The following is a 16,901-nucleotide window of genomic DNA, read 5'->3' as shown; positions in this document are numbered from 1 at the left end:
ATGTGCTGGGAGCGGGACAAAAAACAATGTCGTTGGACAATCGTCAACCTCTCAAAGTCCTGGTGTGCAGGTGGCAGGTCCTGGGAACGAGCCAGAGCAGTGTCGCAAGATAAGATCACGCAATAGAAACAAGGAAAGCAACAGAGTGCTACCAATACTTGCAATCATTTATCAAGGACCTCCCTGGTCCTCCAACGATCAAGGCACAGGTCATAATATCCTGGTTAGGAAAAGGTGGTCACTTCACCCTTGTGAGCATTTACAATTCCTAACCCCAGAAAACATAATTAAGCACCTAACGTAGTTACCGTGACGTTTACCGCCGTGTGACAATTATTTACAGGAGAGTTACAATGCACTGTGCCCTGACATGAAACCCAAGTCAAGGTGATAAGGCCAAGCTGCAAAATTTAAGGAGCTAGTGTTGGTCATTCTTTGAAACCGCTTCCCAGCATTATTAAAACACGTCTCTTCGGAGTGGGCAAGTAGGAACTTGGTTGGACAGCGCATTCGTGCGATCCGTGTCACGCGGCGCAAGCTGCGTGGGGTGGCGCGTCACGTGGTGCTGAGCCCGCCCGAAGTGCTCTATGAAATACAAATCGAGGGCGTGGCTATGCACGACAAAGAAAAAGAATCCCTGGTGGGCAGTGTGGAACTGTTGTTCCTACCTGTATAAATGGTGCATATATTCGCACTACAGACTGATTTTTTATTATTGTGAATGTTGCTGGGATTAATGGGTGGTACACTCGTCCATCCCCTTCATCCATCAAACTTTCGTAACAGGCAGGCACGTGATTCAATTGCCATAGTCGCGTGACCACTTGATGGATTTTGGAGAGATTTGCATCAAAAGGCCAATCGTGACACCAGCAGTTGGATTGTAGAGGTGTCCATTGGCGTACCTGTTTGCTGTGAGTTGGACGAATAAACCCATGCCAGGTTGGACCCTCAACCTCTCAGAAAGTCCTGGTGTGCACGTGGCCAGCGTTTGGAGCGAGAGGCTTGACACAGTTGACAAGGAAGATCAGGCAGTGGAACCCAGGAAAAAGCAGTGGTACCAAATATTTTATTTCATCATTTCTTGAAGACCGTCTACTTGACAACAATCGCGGCCAGGAAAGATCGAGGCACAGGGGGCACAATAACCTGGTTAGGAAACCTGGTTACTTGACCCTTGAGATCATTTACAATTCCCAACACTGTTAAAGGTTAAGAATTGGAATCCCAATAAATGCCCCTAATCACAACCATACAGAGGCAGCCATTTTTAAATGCAATCTCCACGTTTAAGCTCTGTAACAGAGTGTCAATCCAGAGTTGCAACCTTATAAAAAAAAATGTTAACTAAATGTGGTTATCGTCGTAGGTTGAGTTTATTATTACCGCCGTGATAATTTTAAAGGGAGTGTTCCATTCGTTACACATGTGCCCTGACATGGGTCCTAGCCAGTCATAACACAGAGCAGCTCATTTTGTTAACGGAGCAATATGGTTGGCTTTATCATAATATTCTTGGCGATATAAGCATTGCTCCCTGGCGCAGGAATAATGAAGTTGGCCTTGTGACAAATCCCCCCCCCCCCCCAAAAAAAAAGAGGCCAAACGCCAAGTGCATAAAAGCGAATATTTTTATTTAATTTTTAAAAGCTTTACAGATTGTATCCTTTATTTTAATCGGGAGATGAACCGCAGGCATATTTAAAACACGCGATAAGTGATTTGGCTCCTTTTGCGCAAAAGGCCAATGCTGTGTAGCGTGGATAAGAACTTACTTCGGGAAAGAAATACGCGACAAAATGCTCCATCCAACAAATCCATAGACTAAATTTAACAATTATTCAATGTAAATTGGAAAATAGCTAATCATAGAAGGCGAATTGGACTTATTTTTTACATTTAGAGAAACTTATACAATATATGTGGTTGTCTCGTGGTGTGCCTGGGTTTTCTTGCTGACATGGACATCTGTGAACAAGAGCTTCATAGCTCACAGGATTCATCCTGATAATTGTTTTTTTACCCTTCTATCTGGCAACAAAACTGACACCTTTTTTTACAAGGAGTCATGTTTGCATAGACCACAATACCTGCAGCCATAATGCATATAAAAAACATAACTCTGATAATATATGCAATGTCCTTGAAGTTGATTGGTCCATATCCGAGACAGCTTTCCTTAGAGCCTAGTCTCACATGGGTTGGACCAGATGACGCCAAAAGGTGCACAACTCAAAGACAATGCACCATCAGAGTATGAGAGCTCGGCGTAAGCATTTACATCATTGGAACCTCATTTGCCAGTAAAAAATATGATGATTGTTTTTTTACCCTTCTATCTGGCAACAAAACTGACAATTATCATATTTTTTACTGGCAAATGAGGTTCCAATGGTGTAAGATGATTCATCCTCCCTCCTACTCTTCCCTACTCCCTCCCTCTCCCTCCTCCTTCCTCCTGCAGTCGAAAAAAGATGGGGATTTTTGGAAACTGGGTAGTGTTAGTTCATGGGCAGTGTTGAATCTACATGGGTAGTGTCAGTCTATGGGCAGTGTTGAATCTATATGGGTAGTGTTAGTCTATGGGCAGTGTTGAATCTATATGGGTAGTGTTAGTCCATTGGCGGTGTTGAATATATATGGGTAGTGTTAATCCATGGGCAGTGTTGGATCTACATGGGTAGTGTCAGTCTATGGGCAGTGTTGAATCTACATGGGTAGTGTTAGTCTATGGGCAGTGCTGAATCTAAATGGGTAGTGTTAGTCTATGGGCTGTGTTGAATCTATATGGGCAGTGTTAGTCTATTGGCTGTGTTGAATCTATATGGGTAGTGTTAGTCCATGGGCGGTGTTGAATCTATATGAGTAGTGTTAGTCTATTGGCAGTGTTGAATCTATATGGGTAGTGTTAGTCCATGGGCGCTGTTGAATTTATATGGGTAGTGTTAATCTATGGGCTGGGTTGAATCTATATGGGTATTGTTAGTCTATGGGCGGTATTGAATCTATACGAGTATTGTTAGTGTATGGCTGTGATCGCTGCGTCTGTACATGCGACTGAATGTCCGGCGGTATAACTGGTCAGTGAGCAGTTGCTCGACCTGTAGCTGCAGCGTGCTGGGCCCACATGCGTGTGGACATGTCCCGATGCTCAGTAACAGCTCCCTCTGCTCTGAGGTTAACGGAGCAGCCGGGTAGCTGGCTCAAGGAAACCCAACATCGAAGTCTCCCAGCTACCTATCCTGGTCTCCCGGCAAGAGACCGGGGGAACACAACTGCCAAGAATTCCCCCACGAGTGACACGACCAAGTACATCTTCATGCCGCATTGCCAGTTGCGCGGGTCAACAAGGAGCGCAAAGTCTGGTTTTCACCAGCCAGCTGTGACGAGTGCGCTACACTAGCCCTAGAAATCATGCATCGTGAAGCCCTCCCATGTGGCCTGGAAATAAACTGGAGCTAAAAAACTAAGAATACAGACCACTGATGAACCTTCACACAGATTGCCTGAGGTTACAAATAGCGGACAACAACGTTAAATTGGTAAAATCGTTCATCTATCTCGGCTGCACTATTCAACGAGATAGAACTTAAAAGGAGAATCTCGATTGCACGCGAGTGCATGAACCAGCTCGACGGACACATCTTGCGCTCCAGTATTACGACAGCAACACATATTCGACTTACACAATGCATCCCTTACAACTGTACGGCTCGGAGACGTGGTCAATGACGGCGTCCCTGAGCAGGGACGCTGGATGCCTTCGACCAGTGGGTGCCTGCGATGGACACTCCGCGTCCACTTCAGTGAACGCATCGCCAATGCTGGGGTCCGCCTTCGCACGGGATGCCCGGCAGTGCATGAAACGGTCAGAGCCACTAGACTTCAAGCTCTTCGGACACGCTGCCCGGGCGGACGCATCTATGTATCACGCCAGGGACCTGAGCGTGATCATCGACGGCCCACTGCTGGACTTGAGGCGCACCCGGGGCAGACCACGGCTGACGCGGACACGCACGATCGAGGCTCGTGGGGACTGCTACGCCCCGAGGGGCATGCACAGGATGATGATGGGGATTGGGGCGGGGGGGAAGGAGAAAGGTTGTCTACGTCTAACGCAAGTCGATGCACGTCACCGATCCGTCGTGCAGGTGGACCGCGAAACACAGGGGCCTGGCGAAATTGGCGTGGAACGAGTGGAACAACCGCCTGGGCTCGGCGATGTAGAACGCCACTACGCCCTCGTCGCAGTTCACGTAGACGCCCACCCTCTGTGGAGCCTCGTGCACCACGTGGCACACCGCCAGCCTCCCGTGCATCGCGATGCACCTGGCGCCGTCCTTGCGCAGCGCCCACGAGTCACGGTTGCAGCCCAACGCGCAGCCGAGTTCCGCCCCCTTCCGCGAGATCGTCTCGTAGGCCACACCCACCCGGCAGTCCCACGAATTGCTCACGTCCACCTCCCAGTAGTGCTGACCCGTCGAGAAATAGTTGGAGCACAGCGCCTGGTGCCAGTGGTCGAACCTGCCTTCGTGCGCTCGGCACGGTTGAGCCTCTTCCGTCTTCGTCGCCATCTTCAGGTCTTCGGAGATCAAGAGGTTTGGATGGGCGGTGCTTTTGTTGAACGTTATTGAGCAGCCATCTGTCAGCATAGACACATTACTTGTTTGTTAGATCGTTTTCTCTTCACGCGTGTGTTATATATATGTGTGTGTGTAGAGGCAGACTTCGCTTAGTGTGACCCTGTGTAAAGCTGATTCGTTATAGCACTCTTTTGTCATTGATATAATTTTTTACAAACCAACACAATAAAAATCGAACCATCATACAAAAAAACTCTTACGAGTGAGAACACACAGTGGCAGCACTGGCCGAGCAAACGTCCCCACCCCCATCATTCGCTCGGCCAATGAGAGAGCGGCGCACTCTTGACAACCAACCAGATCTCACCTCACTCCCCCACCACAATTCGATCATGAAAATTCGTGGTCACGATTATTATTATTTTAAATATATAAAAATCTATTTTTCTTTCCGTTTCAACATTAACCAGGGCGAATTTGTTCCATTGAAGGGGGGCGGGCAAGAAGAGAAAGAGAGAACGAAAGCATGGATTAAGCGCAAGGAGAAACAGAGAGACAACAAAGATTGAGAACGTAGAGAGGGAGCGAGAATGCAACGCGTGGAGAGATGGCAAGATGGCAAGATACGGGCTGGGCAAGACCACGGAGGGATGTGTAGACCCCCCCCCCCCCTCCCTCCGTGGGTCAGCTCAGCGCAGCTTTACTTATGTAGGGGTGTCGGGAAGGATTCCCACCAATAGGAGGGTTAGTGGGAGGGGTAATCGAGGAGATATAAGGGGAGAACGGGCGGGAAGAGGGGTCTTTTGGCGGGAACGAGATTGGGACGGCTGGGGACAGGTGTGGAGAAGAGGAAAGGATTAAAAGACGAACCCCCCTGCAATCTTGTGTCGGCTCTCCTTTACACTTACATCGAGAGGCGAGCGCTTGCATGGCCGACGCCTGCTCCCTCATGATGCCGGAGAACATGTCCAGGAGCTTCTGCGCACTTGCCTCCCCTCTCTCCACGACGGTCTGCAGGATGTAGTCGGTGCGCCGCCACACGTTGGACTGCGCGGCCGCCACGTCGCGCGCTTCTTCCGTGATGATGCCCTGGCCGCACAGCCTCTCGGTGAACAGCTGAGGACCCAGGTCGATGCATTCCCGGAGCTGCGGCAGGTTTTCCCCCATCGCTTTCCACACCGCCGCCTCGCTCGCGTCGATCTTGCCCTCTATGATTTCCTTAACGTTCTTCGGTGTTTCGAGTTCGTACTGCAGCATTGGCACGGTGGGGGGGGGGGGAGGTCAGACAGCATTCAATAATAGTTCAAGGCACTGTATAGGCATCGCACATTGATGCTGCAAATAACCCCAACTTCTTACTCTGCAACAGTAATTGGAAGAAACAAATCTAGCACAAACCACGACACGCAACAACCAAAATACAAAGACAAAAGATCCCCCATACAGCCAGAACAGACTCTTGGGGTAAGTGCTGTTAGCGAGTAGCACTTATGAAGGCCGCACTGTGGCAACACGAGGCGATTTGGGAGGCCAGCATCACGCCCGGCCGCCTTTGTCTCCTGGGTGGCGATGCTTATTACACACTGCACCAGGTGCTCATTTGAGGCCGAGTCGACCTTGGGGGGAGGCCCGGGACCGATTCAGATAATTGCTAAACACTGCTGTTTGCATGCACGTACAGTGCTAATACTTACGTGATCCGGGGGTACAAATACCCACGGGATCCTAAGTTACAGGTAAGATAACGTCACGAATGAAAGGAAAGAGAAGGCCGGGGGCGTGAGAGAGAGATGGAACGCACAGGGAGGGGAGCGGTGACGTCACTGTATGAGGCGGGGCGATCAGGGCGGGTTCCTGGAGGGATTAAGGAGCGGAGTGGTCCATCCGCAGCGTGAGCTCGTGCGATGAATAAAGAAGCATGTGTCATCCTTATCTTCGTCTGGTGGACTAATTAAACACGTATCAATATGCTGCATTGGCGATATGTTAACTACCTCGTCGAATCTGACGCCTGCTGTATATTTTGGAATCTGCATCTCCTCGCGTGCCCTCTCTCTGCCCGTCAACGGGACCATGGCCCTCTCGGGCCCGCTTCCCTGCCGTGCCTACGCCTGTGCCAGAGAGGCACAAGATGCGCAGTTACAGGCTTGTGACCCATAGATGGCGTACACGCCGTAGATCAGCCATTAATGTCTCTATATATTTACCCTAGAGAGAAATTCCTTCTTCAGCGGTGGATCCTTTGGCAAAATCTCTTCACATTGCACTTCCGTTTCCATCGGTCTCCCTGTTTGGGGGGGGGGAGAGGGGGAATTAAATAAATATATGCACCTTAATTTGTATTGATTCCTTTCAAAAAGATATAATTTATTGTGGTGTTTGAACATCTTAACACAACGCCTGTTTTGTTACTGCAACAAAGGGTAACAAAAGCCATCTTCTTATTATTGCATGATGTATTATTGAGTGTTTTAAATGTGTTTACCGTGTGAAATTGGCGTAAACAATGACACAAATGAGCAAAACAAATAAACACCCTATTTCAACAAAAGTTAACATGCTTGCTGTACCGTGATGCGTACACAAGTGGGCAGTACTTTCATTGTTTTGTATTGCATGTAGTGTACGATGTAACGTATGTAATATTTGTCGCCGTGGCGAATGTCGGTACAGGACTTGCATCTTTGTACACGAATGATTCAGCCGGTGCAAGAGTTTGTGGACCAGAGAGATCGTCAAAGCCACCCAGAGTACTCTCGCACGCTTCATTGAACTTGCAGACTAAGTCGATTGCTTTTGTCACAAATATAACTATGTCAGATGCAGCACATTTTGACCCTAGCGGCTTCATCAATTAACATGAATGCAGGTTCTGGGGTTCATACGTAATGATATCAGTGTTGAGTGTATGGACAGTGTTGAATCTATATGGGTAGTGTTAGTCTATGGGCAGTGTTGAATCTATATGGGCAGTGTTGAGCCTATGGGCAGTGTTGAATGTATATGGGTAGTGTTAGTCGATGGACAGTGTTGAATCTATATGGGTAGTGTTAGTCTAGGGGCAGTATATATGTGTGTGTGTGTATGTTGAACTTCTTTCGCACCACCGTACGTGGCCAACCGTGTGCCGATCAGAGGTGCAGTGTCGGGTCGTGAAACGGTCACGGATGATGAAATGGCAAATCGGCAATGGACCCCACTTACGTCGTTTGCGTTGCTGGTTGCGCCGCTTGCGATAGCAACAGAAGGCGGCAAGGGACGCAAGGACGACAAACACGGTCCCGCCACCGACGGCCCAGAAAATCCAACCGTTCACTCCTAAAAATAAAAAAAATTAAACAGAACACAGCAGTGATAACGAACACAAAGATCATCCCTCTCTCTCCCACCCCTCCCGTCCCGTGTAGCCTCTAAGGGACAGTCAGCGGCAAGTGCTGTTAGTAGAGAGTAACACCACCTGTAAAGTCCGGTATTGTGGCACACACAGAGAGGGTGGGTGGCCAACACCACGCCCGGCCGCTTTTGTCGATACTATACACAACACTACTATACACTAGACTACTATACACTACTACACACTACACTACTATACACTACACTATACGCTACCCTATACACTACACTATTAAACCCTACAGGTAACTCATTTGAGGCTGAGTCGACCAAGGAGATGGCCAAGGACTGGTTCAAACAATCGCTATCACTGGTGTTGGCCATGAGTGGGAATCGAACTCAGGTCTTTGCCGGGTTCGTAGCGCAGCGCTGACCGCTATGCTATAGCATGACGTCAATTCTAAATGTGGAGACAAAAAACCAGGAGGACCCCCCCTCCCCGACCAGCAATCGTTACGCGACCACGGGGGGGGGGGGAGGGAGGGGGGGAGAGGAGACACACAAACTCTCCAAATGTCCGGCAGGCATCGTCAGTCAGTGTCGCGGCCGAACCCTCGACCGCTCCCCCGCATGCCAGGCGAGGAAGATACCACCGGAGAACCGTCACCCACAATCTGCTGTCCTTCTCTTGCAATGCGGCGGTAGTGGTAGTGGTCGCGCTCCCCCGATGAACGCCGCGTTATGGTGAAAGATCGCACCGTGAGGTACCATGGTAAATGACGTACCACTTGAAGCGCGGTCCACCGTTTAACGAGTGTGATGATGGCGTAACGCGGGGCCTGAGTGAAGGCAGAGGTGCGCGGTGGGTGGCGTCTACTAGAAGCATCCAGCAGCATCCCAGCGCCTCGTGCGATGATGACGACGAGGATGATGATGACGATGAGGATGATGATGACGATTATATTGATGACGATGATGATGATGACGATGATGTTGATGACGACGATGATGATGACGATGATGATGACGACGACGATAGTGACCATGATGATGATCATACTTGATTTGAAGCTTTCGTGACCGCAGGAATTACTCTTTCGTTCTTTCGGTAAAGTCAAGTAGAAAGAAAATAAATTAAACATTAATTAAAGAAACTAAATTAAATATGATTTAATGTATTTATTTTCTACGTGACTATACCGAAAGAACCAAAGAGATGATGATCATGACGACGACGATGACAATGATAATGATGATCACGATGATGACGATGACGATGATGACGACGACGATGATGACGACACCACGCCGATCAGCCAAACTACAAACCACCGCATGTTCCTAACTTGCACTCGATCGCGTTACATATCTTCAATTCGCGTTGCGCGTTAAGACAGCAAGAAAAAAATGTGTTTCCTCACGCAGGAACTCCTCTACTTATGAACATTCGACTTTCAGAGATATGAACAAACCTGTCCGTTATGTCCAGTTGCCCATTCGGACCGAGGGCTGTAAGTTCAACTGGTGCGCAACAGATGCCGATGGTGGAATCGACATCTTCAGAATATGAAGAACCAGTGGCATCTACATCTGCATAACGTGAAGAACCAGTGGCATCTACATCTGCAGGACGTGAAGAACCAGTGGCATCTACATCTGCAGAATGTGAAGAACCAATAGCATCTACGTCTGCAGAATGTGAAGAACCAGTGGCATCTACATCTGCAGAACGTGAAGAACCAGTGGCATCTACATCTGCAGAACGTGAAGAACCAGTGGCATCTATGTTTAAAGCCATTCCCCGTGTTTAGTGTAAATGCCGTTACATTGCGTTTGGAATTGACGGGAGTAACTTTGGACTTACGAACATAATCGATTTACAAACACAGACCTCTAGAACCTAACTGGTTCGTAAATAGAGGAGTCCCTGTATAGTGCAGTAGTGTAGTGTTTATAGTAGTGTCGTAGTATATAATGCAGTGTAGGAGTGTATAATATATAGTAATGCTTTAGATGCCATGCAGCATGTGAGGAATCGACGGGAGTAAAGTTGCACTTACGAACTGACCTCTGGACGCCAACTCGTTCGTAAGTAAGAGGAGCCCCTGGCAGACATTCATCCAAAAGTCCGCGCCATTAAAAAACCTCCACGGCGGCGTTCACCCAAAGGGACGGAATCGTTGCGCCTCTGACCTGTGCCTTGCTCGCTGCAGGGCCGGTCGGGTTCGAGGCGCCCGTATCCCTCCTTGCACCGGCACACAGTGGCGGTCTCTGCCGTGCATTCGCTCACGATTTCTTCATCTACACGGCGATGAGGTGGGGGGGTGGGGTGGGGTGGGGTGGGGAAGAGACCACATAGACAGCCATCCCCAACATTTCCCGTGTACTGTTGGGGCGAGGGTTCCTCACACAGCCCCAGCAGACGGCGATGCTGCTTCTGTTCCCTTCACAGCCCCAGCTGGGTGAAGTAAATTATTTCTATTGCCAATTTGTACCCCTTTTACGGCATTAATGGCATTGGCCATAATGACCTCTTGACCTTCTCCAATATAAAACACTGTTTCATTCCTGTCATGTCTACTCAGGTGGATACTGCGTGAGAGGAGTCAGAGCTCACCTCAGCACATGAACTCAAAAAAGTTCCAGAGTCCGTGGCCCCAGCTGAGTGAAGTCAAATATCACTCCTTTTTTCTCCAGCTCTTCAATATTCTCTGTCTTTCTAAACAACTTTTCTCATGTTGCAGAATGCTGTTCGTAGCGAGTGCCTGTTCATGGCGAGTGCCTGTTCGTGGCGATTGCCTGTTCGTAGCGAGTGTCTGTTCGTAGCGAGTGGCTGTTCGTAGCGAGTGGCCACGCCTATGACGGCTGGCACCGGTTTGTGTTGGAGAATCAACTCGATTTGTAAATGTGGCGGTGGGGTTTACTTTCCAACCCACAACAACCGGTTTAGCGCTGTACCATTCAACGAACTGACACCACGTTTTGTTTACGTGACGCAAACCTCCTTACTGATTTGCCGTTTCGGGTGGTGGCGGGTTTAACGACACATTTATATTCACGCGATCTAACACAAAATACCTTCAATTACGGATAATATTGTCCGCAAAGGCCACCTACTGAGTGTTAAACTCAAAAACGAAATCTGTTCAAGAACGGCCTTCTCTCATTTTAGTTTTATTTTTTCCCTAAAGCCTTGAACTCGCTCATCGTTAACTATTTTCCACCCTTTTCCCATGCGTAGCGCCCTGACAAGGATTGTTTGAGGGCGCTTTATGAGTTTAAATCATTATTATTATCACTACTACCAGCGGCATTCGAGTCCAAAATGCATTTTATGGGGAGGCGGCGGTGGTGTTGTAGGGGTTAGCGCTACATTGCGAACCCGGAAGAGATCCTAGTTCCATTCCCGCTCACGGCCACCAACACCAGTGACGATTATCTGAATCGGTCCTGGGCCTCCCCTAGGTCGACTTAGCCTCAAATGAGTACCTGGTGTAGCAGTGTGTAGTAAACATCGCCAGTACTGGGGAGACAAAGCTGACCGGGCGTGGTACTGGCCACCCACTCCCTCGTGTGCCGTGCCGGCATTCATAGGTGCTGCTACTCGCTAACAACACTTGCCCCAAGAGTCTGTTAGAGGCGAAACGTGGGGTGGGGTGGGGGGTGGTGGTGAATCTTTGTTACCTGGCGAACAAAGCGCACAGCAGAAGCCGGCCGCCGACTTGTACCGGCCCTGAGTTTGGCACTCATCCTGTGCATCCACACGATGAAGGTTCAACGAGTTAACAACACAACAGAGTGAGGGCGGGGGGGGGTAGCAGTGGCGCAACGGTTAGCAACGATCGCGTTATTTATAAATGTGTCGCAACCCTCCATCACCCGACACGGCCAATCGGTAAAAAATGTGTCACGATGACAAAAGACAAAATAGTGTACTACTTTAGCCCACCGGTGTGTTGAAGAGTGAATCCACAACATTTACAATTTTTGACTACGACGTTTCGCTGGGCAGGCGGGGGGGACTTTTGCCTAATGAGCCATGCGGTGTGTTTCTTGCCTGATTTGAAGGCGAGGGTTGACCGCAGCTCACATCGGCCATCCGTGTTACGATCTGGGCGGCAAAAAACGGGAGGACGAAAGGCAAAGCATCGTCAATGTGCCACGCAAGTTACGAACGTGTTGGCAGTAACAACCGGTGGCAATCTCATCGTCTTATCTAGCATTTTACATAAAGCGCTTTTACCAAAGCGCCTTACGGGAACTATGATGACGGCACCTGTGGTCATGAGATAACCCTCCGGCGACGACCAAAATTCCTCAAATTTCGGGTTCCGATGTCTCGTTTTCTATGTGCACCTGGCCACATCTGAACCTTATGGCGGGTCCCCGGGGTCCCGAATAAACGGAAGTCGAAATCGTGATTAATTAGATAGAAAATTAATAGATCACGAAGTTTCGATCGCAAGCAACCTGTTGTGTTTGTCTCACTTGATGACGGTTGGTTGTGTTGCGATTGAATCGTCGTGATCTATTAATTTTCTACCTCCGTGACTTTACCAAAAGAACCAAAGAGTATGGATTCCTGCAGTCACGAAAGATTCAAATCAAGATCGTAATTAATTAATTTATTTTTGGCGACTGCATCCCCACCGCGCACAGAAACGCCGTGATCATTCTGTTGTCACGTCGTCCAAGCGCAGCAATGAGGACGAATGCCGCAGTCATAAACAAACCTTTGAAACTTTGATTGGCGCATCGCGTAGAGCTCGCCGAGAGGAGGGATAGACTGCCTTCAACGGACATAAAATGGCGTCGCAAATGCAGTTTACGTGAGAGCCGGGGGCTTATGGGACTTCAGAGACCTGCTACAAGGTTCGTCTCTCCCCAAGCCCTACTCTGCCATCCTCCATCGGCTCAACTGTCCGGCCACCAGATCTCTGCTCCCCTACCACCCTCCACTTACCCTCGTCCGTGCCCATTTCGCAACTTCACGTTGCACCCATCGGACACCCTCAACTCACCATCACACTCCACCTTATTCCGCCTTACCTACCCCTGCAACATCAGCAGCTCCATTCCCAGTCCCTGACCCTCCATAGCATTGTGTATAGTAGTGTAGTGTGTAGTGTATAGTGTAGTGTATAGTAGTGTAGTGTATAGTAGTGGAGTGTATAGTAGTGGAGTGTATAGTAGTGTAGTTTAGTGTATAGTAATGTAGTGTATAGTAATGTAGTGTATAGTGTAGTAGTTTATAGTTGTGTAGTTTATAGTAGTGTATTTTATAGTCTAGCATGAAAAATAAGAATAGCTTTTACCCTTCCTGGCAATAAAACGGGTGTTAAGATGTTCAACACCTGTTTTATTACCTGAAATTGTAAAACCTATTCTTATTCTTTCAAACGTTGCTGCTCGAGGGTGGATGGGGGATTGAGGTGCCGCCCGGCCTCACGGGCATTGTGCAGGGACGCCTGCTGCAGGTAGGGAAGGGTTATGATGTGGGCTCGCAGGTAGATTTCAAGGATGCCAGTTGCAGGTGATGAAGTGCTGGGGTTTTGGCAACAACTGTCCCACTTTGTAACTGCTCACCCCGAGCTATACGTGTGGCATTGCCCTTGTACTGTTCGCCTTTTGGCGTTCTCTGGTCTGACACTGGTGAACGATGCCATAAAGAAGGATGTCTCTGGTGCAGGCCAATCAGTTTCAAAGGCAATGCCATATATTAATTATCAGAGCCATGTTTGTTTGCAAGTTCACCACAAGTAATGTGTGTGGTTAATGCGAACTTTATTCCTTGCAAAATGTTTCTATCCGGTGTTTGAACACCTTAACACAACTGTTTTATTGCAAAAAAGGGGTAAAATATATTATTATTATTTTTTCATACTTTGATACCGGCAAAAAGGTCCCATTTTATAGTGTAGTAGTGTATGGTAGTGTATCGTGTAGTAGTGTGTAGTAGTGTAAAGTAGTGTAGTGTATAGTAGTGTGTATCGTAGTGTATAGTGTAGTTATGTACAGTATTGTATAGTGTAGTAGTGTGTAGTAGTGTAGTATATAGTAGTGTGCAGCGTAGTGTATAGTGTAGTCGTGTATAGCAATATATTGTGCTGTAGTGTGTAGCGTAGTGTATAGTGTAGTAGTGTGTAGTAATGTATAATGTAGTAATGTATAGTTCTGGTAGTGCTGGGGTCTGTCGCCAGGGAAAAGGACCGCCACTCCTCAACACGCTGCTACCGCCGCGACCCTTGCCAGGACAAGCGAACTGAGAAATGAATGAACGAGCATTCGTTATTGGCCAATAGGGGAGAGGGGTAGGATTTGAGTGTTGGGGAAGGGAAGGGATGCGCACACGAAATGCTCCTTTCCTCGCCCCGATGGTGCCAGGTTGTTGATGGAATTGTCGGCGACATGTCGCGGTGCTCTAATTGTAAAAATGTTGTCGTGGTGGGTTTACTCTCTCACACAACACAGCTGGTTTAGTGCTGTACTAGCATAATACACTATACACTACACAACTATACACTACACTACTATACACTACTATACTATACAATACACTACTACACACTCTACTACTACACACTACACTATACACGACTATACACTACACTACTATACACTCTCTTGTTCGTCCATCATAGTTGATGATGACCATGGCACGTTTGTCATTTTGTTGGGTTTTGATGAGTGCGCAGATGGCTGAACAGGAAAATCCGAGCCCGGAATTATCTGTGGCACACTGGACAGGTCAGGGAGGATGTAGAGCTCTGAAGTGAAGCCACCAGTCCTTCCTTGGTAGATTTGCGCTGCTGCCTCTTCAATATAGCACAGGAGCTTCACTACTATACATTACACTACTACACACTACACTATACACTACACTATTATACAATGCACTATACACTACTACACAATACACTATACACTACACTATTATACAATGCACTATACACTACCATACACTACACTATAAAATACACACTACCTGTAATTGTAAATGTGTGTAGTGAGGTTTAACGCTCCAACACACAACCGCTTTAGTGCTGCATCAATAACTAGTTGGCCACCACGTTTTGTGGTGACGCGACAACACAACCCTCGCTGGCGATTGGACCATGTCGGATGGTGGTGGTGGCGGATTTAACGACACACGCAAACACATCACATTAATACATTGACGCGTATTGTAACCCGACTCCCCCAAAAAAAAACTTTGTTGTGGATAAATATTACGTTGACGAATGTCTCTCTCTCTGTCTTGAGTCCTGGGGGCTTATGCCGTGGTAGCGAACAAGGAGGCCCTAACCCAATCAACTTTTATTTTCGATAATAAAACTCAAATAAATCCGTAAACTAATTATGTATCTCTCCCTTCTGGCCTCCCTATTGAATTTATAACGGTAGCCAAATTCTCGAAACTCATTGAGATGCATAGAAACACTCAGAGACCCACAGATTGAACAATTTATTTATTTGTATTTTACCAGGTAAGGCCCCACTGGTCAGAAGCGACCCTGGCCATAGCAGCTCAACCAAGTGGCTGATGATATCATCATCACGGTGTGGAAATTTATAGCAGCGAAATATTCTAAACACGTGGTGATGTTAATTCTAAATCTGAAAGGGAAAAACAACTGAAGAGGAAACAGAGACAAATCCAAGCGACCACGGAGAGAGACGCAAACTCCAAATATACAGCAGGAGTCGGCATCGGGATCGAACCCACGACCTCCTGTAGACCAGGCGAGGGAGTTAACATCTCCTAGCCACTGTGATGATGATGAGAGAGACACGGAAACTCCAAATATAAACCAGTAGGCATCGTCAGGGTCGGGATCGAACCCACGACTTCCTGTAAACCAAGCGAGGGAGTTAAAATCTCACCACCGTGATGATGATGAGAGAGAGAGAGAGAGACGCAAACTACAAATATACAGCAGACATAAGTGTCGGGATCGAACCCACGACCTCCTACATACCAGGCGATGTAGTTAACATCTTGGTGCCACGGGTACCTATATATGTAATAAATAGTAATTTAATATACAAAAAAAAATCTCCCACTCACCAGAACTATTAGCAGTCGGGATGTCGCGTCGTTAAGGAGTCCCATTCTGATGAGCGTGCCTTGAATCAACCCCAACGCACCCCTTGGGCTGGTACGAGCGAGGTGTGCGCGTGTGGCGGTAACGCGACGGATATTTCTACGCCTTCACGATCTCCAAGAAACTCGATAAATCCACGGGGCTGCCTACCCTCTCTCCCTCCCCACTTTCCCTTTCCCCCTTTGTTACATCAACACGCAAAATAACCCCGCAACCGTTCAGTAAGGTGACTTAAACGACACGGCTCCCGGGTCTGTGTGTGTGTGTCGGGTCGGGTGGCGTGGAGTCAGAATAATTTGTGTGGGTTTCCTGGCACCCACGGGTACGACCAACCCTGGGAGGGTAAGGACCTTTGGCCAGTGGGAGCGGCTGATCAGAGGAAATTACAGAACGGGAGGTGCCCTTTGCCCCATAGGCAGGTTACTCAACTTGAATGTAACAGGCAGTTTAACACTCAGCAGGAGGCTTTGTCGCGACCAATGTAATCCATAGTATAGGTTTATTTTTTATTGGGTTAGATTGTGTAAATATAAATGTGGTGTTGAACCCACCACCACCCGACATGGCCAATTAGTTAGAGGGTTTGTCACGTAAACTGAACGTGCCAATTCGTCACTAGCACAGCACACCGGTTCTGTGTTGGGGAGTAAATCCACTACAACATTCACAATTTGAGTACTCTGCCAACTCACTGCGTTTTAACCGCTCGTTGTTGTGAGCGCCGCTCCTCTGCCCCTCGTTGTTGTTGCTGGAGGACGGCCACCTCCAACTGGCCAGTAGCAGCGTCCTCAACGTGCACCTAGCCTGGCACTGCCCAGTGTCGTCCTTCACGAGCCTCCTCCATAGACGCAGAGATTGACACCGCTGGTACAAATCTATA

The 16,901-nt window shown here is 48.1% G+C and overlaps 1 protein-coding gene across 2 annotated transcripts; it reads right to left on the bottom strand.

The window, feature by feature from the left end:
- Positions 1-1,052: 1,052 nt before the first annotated feature.
- On the bottom strand, positions 1,053-16,331 carry LOC144733144 (uncharacterized). 2 transcript variants are annotated; one of them, XM_078614917.1, is made up of 8 exons: positions 15,985-16,331; positions 11,974-12,027; positions 11,601-11,667; positions 10,110-10,217; positions 7,788-7,901; positions 6,791-6,870; positions 5,492-5,831; positions 1,053-4,642 (listed from the first exon to the last, which is right to left on the bottom strand). In XM_078614917.1, exons 1-8 carry the CDS (start codon positions 16,027-16,029, stop codon positions 4,113-4,115), a joined length of 1,338 nt encoding a protein of 445 aa, XP_078471043.1. In that variant the 5' UTR covers positions 16,030-16,331; the 3' UTR covers positions 1,053-4,112. The 2 variants fall into 2 exon arrangements, with proteins under 2 accessions (XP_078471043.1, XP_078471044.1); XM_078614918.1 differs by having other exon boundaries at positions 5,492-5,810.
- Positions 16,332-16,901: the final 570 nt, after the last annotated feature.

Source organism: Lampetra planeri, chromosome 45 (assembly GCF_965212315.1).
Source record: "Lampetra planeri chromosome 45, kcLamPlan1.2.h2, whole genome shotgun sequence".
Taxonomy (NCBI): Eukaryota; Metazoa; Chordata; class Hyperoartia; order Petromyzontiformes; family Petromyzontidae; genus Lampetra; species Lampetra planeri.
Note: the sequence above shows the minus strand (reverse complement) of the source record. Positions and strands in the feature narration are given on the sequence as shown.

What these genes read in the sequence shown, in the direction of transcription:
- LOC144733144 (XM_078614917.1), bottom strand. Translation starts at nt 16,029, where the DNA reads ATGGGACTCCTTAACGACGCGACATCCCGACTGCTAATAGTTCTG. An exon ending in CTGCAGCGAGCAAGGCACAG is followed by an intron (nt 7,902 to 10,109) that starts GTCAGAGGCGCA and finishes TTTTATTTTTAG; the next exon opens with GAGTGAACGGTTGGATTTTC. An exon ending in AGAAGGAATTTCTCTCTAGG is followed by an intron (nt 5,832 to 6,790) that starts GTAAATATATAG and finishes CCAATGCTGCAG; the next exon opens with TACGAACTCGAAACACCGAA.